The following is a 6,000-nucleotide window of genomic DNA, read 5'->3' on the forward strand; positions in this document are numbered from 1 at the left end:
TTTAGGAAATTGGTGGTTATTACATAATAAACAAGCATTACATATGATGGTTAGATAAGTAGAACAGCTCATGTTATCAAAATAGTATGGCTACATGTTTTAACAAATTTCTATGAAACAGCTGAGAGCCTAACCACAATTTACAAAACTGTTAGGCAAAGGCCTATATTTTAAGGAACATTGTCACTTTTTTTTCTTTTACTTTTTACTGGGGTATAGTTGATTTACAATGATGTGTTTCAGGTGTAGAGCAAAGTGAATCTGTTTTTATATATATATATATGTATCTCCACTCTTTTTTGAGATTCTTTTCCCATATAAGCCATCACGGAGTGTTAAGTAGAGTTCCCTGTGCTATACAAGACTGTCATTTATTATCAATGGCTGTTAGGCAAGTTACAAGCCTCAGTTTCTTTATCTATTAAAAGTGGCTGATTATACCCACATCTTAACGTTGCTATGAAAACTAAATGTCACACACACACCCCTAGTTTGGTATCAAGCACATAGGTGCATAATAAACATTAATTTCTTTCATCTCTTCCTCACTGCCCTCACCCCCACAAAGGGAATACTGAATTCATCCCTGTAATGAATTTTAAGCCAATAAGCAAAATGATGCCATGATAGAGCTGGGCTTTAACAATCTCATAATCTATACATATCAAAATTTTAAATGTGCATACTCAGACTCAGCAAATTCCACTTACAGGAATTTACTCTTAGAGTACTTAAACAAGTGAATGTGGACATTGTTACAATCAAGTTCACTGCAGCATTGTCTCTAACAGCAAAAAGTTGAAGGCAATGTAAGTGTCTACCAATAGTGAACTATCCAAGAAAATAATGGTTCTTCCATACAGTGGAATACACTGGTGCTATTAAAAAGAATGGTGTGAAAATCTGTAAAATAGGAAAACACAAGTGTTCAAACAGAAAAGAATGCTGTAGATACCTTCAACTTACTATGGGAAAAATGACCCATGATTTTTAAGTAAAAGTATTTCAGTTTACAAACAACATGCATGACATAATTTTAAAAAATGAATGTTTACACATGCACTGAGGAATGTTGAAATATATATATATATAATACTATTAAAATGGGGTAAAACTATGAGACAAGGAAGCTTTCCTTTTTCACTTCATACACTAAGTTTCAATGTTTTACAACAAAACATATCATTTTTTAAATTAGCAAAAGTAAAGATATTTCCAATGTGAGGCAAAAATGGAAAGAAGAAAAGGGGAAAAAATGAAGGAAGTTTATTATTATACTAGTTTGTAACAAAGCGATGAATAGAAAGAATTTTGGCCTGGGGCTCTGCCACTACCTAGCTGTTATTTAACTAAGTTCCTTCTGGATAAGACATTTTCTTGGGCCTCAGTTTTTTTCTCTATTCAAAAAAAAAAAGCTGAGAATACGGTAGGAACCTGAAACGTCTTGAAGTTGTCTGAAGAGTCTTCAATCACTATGTCAAGCGACACAGATATTTCTCTTTCTTCATATGATGAAGATCAGGGATCTAAACTTATCCGAAAAGCTAGACAGGCACCATTTGTCCCCATTGGAATGGCAGGTTTTGCAGCAATTGTTGCATATGGATTATATAGATTGAAGAGCAGGGGACATACTAAAATGTCTGTTCACCTGATCCACATGCGTGTGGCAGCCCAAGGCTTTGTTGTGGGAGCAATGACTCTTGGTATGGGCTATTCCCTGTATCAAGAATTCTGGGGGAAACCTAAACCTTAGAAGAGGAGATGCTGTCTTGGTCGTCTTGGTGGTGCTTGCTTTAGTTAGACATCTCATATTGAGGTTATATGTTTATGCTGAAAATAAATTGTTTGGGTCAGACAAGAACATGGTAATTTGAAAATTGGCCTCCTTTCTTGCAGGCTTGATTTGCCTGGTGACCAAGTTACTGGTGACTAGTTCACTAGCTAGGTCATTCAGGGGAGTCAGACCAGCACAAAAGAAACATGTCACTTTTAAATACACTTGATAGTGGTACCTGTCCACCTTCTTAAACTCTTCTGTTGAAATTAGTTCTAAAGAAGACAACATGGCAATCCTGAAAATGCTCCCAGTTGCTGCAGAATATCATATGCTTTTGATGTAATGTAGGAATCCTATTTACCCCAGTTAATGTAACTTTCTGACGGCCTTGTGGACTGAGTACTGTTTTAAGGGCTGGTTGGCTCTTGAGGAACCCTTTCAGAACAGTGCATGGAATACAACATTATAAACCTCCCTGCAAGTCTGTGTGTGTTTTTAAACCAAAACTAAAAAGCTGGTAACAGAGCCACTTTGAAGTAGTATTTATTTTAGAATCATAAACATGAGAGTAACTTAACTTGTGGATCCCTTTTAGCTCTTTAGTAATTGTAGAATTATATTTTGCTGCTGTTATATTAGAATAATTTTAAATTATTTTGAAACATGTATTTTAAGTGCTAATGCAAAGGTAAATGAAAAACACTTTTTAAATGTGTGCAGTATGTTTATTTTCTCCAAAAGTATCATCAACTAAATAAAATCCCTACAATGGAAGTCATTGATGAGCAAGCTGGTTTGGTCAGACATTATACAAACTTTGGTATATCACAGAATGCTTTGTTGTACTTGTGAATTCTCGTCTAACCTGAATTTACATTCCATGGTGATAACATGGTAAATGTAGTGTTATTAAAGTAAATGAACACAAAAAAAAAAAAAAAAAAAAAGCTTTTTGATAATCTCTTAAAATCAACTGCAGGCCTAGAACTCTGATTTGCCTAAATATTACAAAATTATGGTTACAGAGTGTTAAGATACTGCTGTTTACCCCTTGTAGACCAACTTGCATCCAGTGCAATCACACATGGATACATGATTTGTATGTTCCTAAAAATATTAAGGTCCATGAGCAAGTTTCCTCTGTAAAATGAGGGAGGGGGAGATGTTAAATATTAAAGTAGATAATGTACGTTATATGTGTTTAGCAAGCACATGGCACTCAAGGCCATTATATTTCACCTTATCAGTTTTTCCCCTGGATAAAGACTAACTATTCCCTCTCTGATACTTTTAATCTCAATCAAAATATACTTTTTTTTATTATAAAAGTAACAAATGCACATGGCAAAAAATTTCCAACACTTCAAGAAGGTAATAATACTAACAACAGTAGTATAGTATTTTTTGAGCACTTACAGCCCGAGCAATAGGCCAGTGGTTCTCAATGGGGGACAACTCTGTCCCCCAGGGGACATTTGGCAAAGTCTGGAGACATTTTTGGTTGTCACAACTGCAGAAGGGAAGTGTTTCTGGTACTTGGTGGGTCGATGCCAAGGATGCTAAGCATTCCATAATGCACAGACCAGCCCCTCACAACAGAGAAGTATCTGACCCACAGTGTTAATCTTGTTGAGGCTGATAAATCCTACATTTAGATAAGCTCCTCCCATTCACTTATCTATTTTTTATACAAGTTTATGAGGCAAATATTATTATGATGATGCTACTTTATAACATGAGGAAGCTGGGGCTGAGAGACATTAATTAAGTAAACTTCAGAGTTACAAAGTTTTAACACGGAGAAACAAAATGTTGAAACCTTACCATCTGATAATACTTCTAAGTTTCTTGTATTTCCTTCCAGCATTTGGAATATGAACACAAAAAGCTTAATTTTCTTCCTGTGAGGCAATAAATTGTTCTGCATCTGGAGTTTCTTGTGTTACAAACATCTTTGACATCTTTCTACATAAAATGTATTGGTTTACATCATTCTTAATAACAACAAAGTATTATAAAAAATGCAATTCATCAGTATCCAATTTATGCACAATTAATGTTGCTTTTAGAATGTACTAGTAAAACAATGCTGCAATGGTTGCTTTTGGTTTGCAAGAATATTTAAGGTGGATTCCTAGAAGTTGAATTGCTGGGACAAAAGATACGTGCAATGTAAATTTTAAGAAAATTTACTGACTGTCCTCCAAAAGGACTGTACTAATGTATATACTTAAAAAAAAATTATTTATCTGGCTACACCAGGTCTTAGTTGTGGCACATGGGATCTTCAATCTTCCTTGTGGCACGCAGGATCTTTAGTTGTGGCATATAAACTCTTAGTTAGGACATATGGGATCTAGCTCCCTGACCAGGGATTGAACTTGGGCCCCTTGCACTGGGAGCATGCAGTCCCAGCCACTAGACCACCAGGGAAGTCCTCATGTATATACTCATGGCATTTCCCCAGTAAGTATTTATCAGATTGGCAAATGCTTCAAAACTCAACAGGTGAAAAAAGATAACGCTGTTTTTTTGAACTGCATTTCTGTAATTACAAGTGAGGATGAGAGGGATAAGTTAGGAATTTAGATTTAAAATATACACATACTATACATAAAATAGATAACCAAAAAAGACCTACTATATAGCAGAGGGAACTATACTTAATATGTTGTAATAACCTATAATGGAAGAGAATGTAAAAAAAGAATATGTGTATTTATACACGTATACATGAATCCCTTTGCTGTATACCTGAAACACTGTAAACCAACTATATTTCAATAAAAATTGAAAAATAAAAAAATCATGTATTCTTTTAATAAAAAATAAGAATGAGCATCTTTTCATGCCTTTGTTAGTGACTTAATTTTCTTTTCCTATGGATTATCTTTTTCTTTTTTCTATTGAGTTCTTCATCCTTTTACAAGTACCTTGTAAAAATACATTACGGAAAACAAAGTAAAATCAAACCCCAATCTCACTCCCATTACTTATACCCCAAAATACTGCACTTACCAAAAAACTGCTTGTTGTCTTCATAGTATTTATTTCCATATTTGTCTTCTCCCACTAATGTGCCAACCCTCACATCATTTGCCCTGGGAATGTCCAAAAGAAAACAGACATTTTGGAAAGATTTTTTATTTACAACACATAGGTAAAAAAGAGAGTATTAACTTTCACAAACATAGGCAGCTGTGCCAAGGAGAAAAACGAGGAGATGCTGGATATGGTCACCGATTGTATACTTCCAGCACAAGCGAAGAGAAACTGAGCCAACTGATGTGCCTTAAATGCACTAAATATTTACACGCAATACCTTCAAATTACAAGACTACTTTAAAAAATCTATTATCCCTAGGTCTGAGCCACTGAAGTTAGCAATAAACTTCAGGAAACCTGGAAATTAAAGTGTTTCATCTTAAAATGATACGAACATCTGGCTCTTTCATTCGGCTCTAGGTCTCCAACTCCGTTTCCCCGGACGATGCTGCTCGTCCAATTCACCGAGTTGAAGGACTACTCGGGGAAAATTGTAATCACTTGGTTTAACTCCTTACAGTACATGGAAGGAAAGGGAAGGAGGAAAAAAACCCCAAAAGCTTCCCAAGGTCACACAGTGTGAGCTTTTGGCAAGCTCATTACTCTCCAGGAAGCAGAGCAGGGGTGCAGCCCATACACGCCCTCACCTCTATGTCACAGCCCTGTCTCTACAGCCGGCTTTGATCCCGTCTCCGGGAGACCCCGGGACAGACTTCCGCCCGGGGAAAGCCAGGCTGACTTGGCCGGTTGTCCTTGAGAGGAGTTGCGGATTCTCCAAGGTGACCCAAGCCCGAACCCCCTTCCAAGAAACCAGCCAGGGTAAGTCCAGTCCCAGAAGCCAAGAGCATGGCTGGCTGCCTACCTGAACAAGACTCGTAGATAGCCGCGGAGGCCACCGTGGCCGCTGACCTGCTGCAGCCCGCGCTTCAGGACCTGCAGCAACTCCATCTTGTCCTGCAGGCCCCGCCTCTCCGGCGCGCCGCGGAAAACCCACCGGCGGAACCAGCCACTCAGCGGCAGGGAGCCGACGACAGAAAGTTTCCAAGCACGCGCTGCAGGAGGAGTTGGTTTTGCGCATGCGCGGGTCTGGAGCTCCCCCTTGTGGCCGCCTCCCGTTTTACAGAGAAGATGAGCTTTGTTGTCCCTCCAGAGCTGCGTTTTCAGAGATGCCATTT

The 6,000-nt window shown here is 37.8% G+C and overlaps 1 protein-coding gene and 1 pseudogene across 2 annotated transcripts in view; one reads left to right on the forward strand and one right to left on the reverse strand.

Annotated features, from left to right (window-relative positions):
- Positions 1–5,794, reverse strand: part of NDUFA12 (NADH:ubiquinone oxidoreductase subunit A12) — a 28,039-nt gene extending 22,245 nt beyond the window's left edge. For both annotated transcript variants that reach the window (XR_015163569.1, XM_086399104.1), the window contains exons 1-2: positions 5,688–5,794; positions 4,799–4,881 (exon numbers count right to left, since the gene is read on the reverse strand). Coding sequence is in view for 1 of the 2 variants with exons in the window: in XM_086399104.1 (XP_086255230.1) it covers positions 4,799–4,881; positions 5,688–5,773 (169 nt within the window). In the remaining variant the exon portion in view is untranslated. The remainder of the gene's footprint in view (positions 1–4,798; positions 4,882–5,687) is intronic.
- Positions 1,419–1,864, forward strand: LOC147371431 (HIG1 domain family member 1A, mitochondrial pseudogene; annotated as a pseudogene).
- Positions 5,795–6,000: the final 206 nt, after the last annotated feature.

The sequence above is a fragment of the Bos grunniens genome, chromosome 5, assembly GCF_055505025.1.
Source record: "Bos grunniens cultivar Pamir isolate PY7600 chromosome 5, Bosgru_T2T1.0, whole genome shotgun sequence".
NCBI classification, from domain to species: domain Eukaryota; kingdom Metazoa; phylum Chordata; class Mammalia; order Artiodactyla; family Bovidae; genus Bos; species Bos grunniens.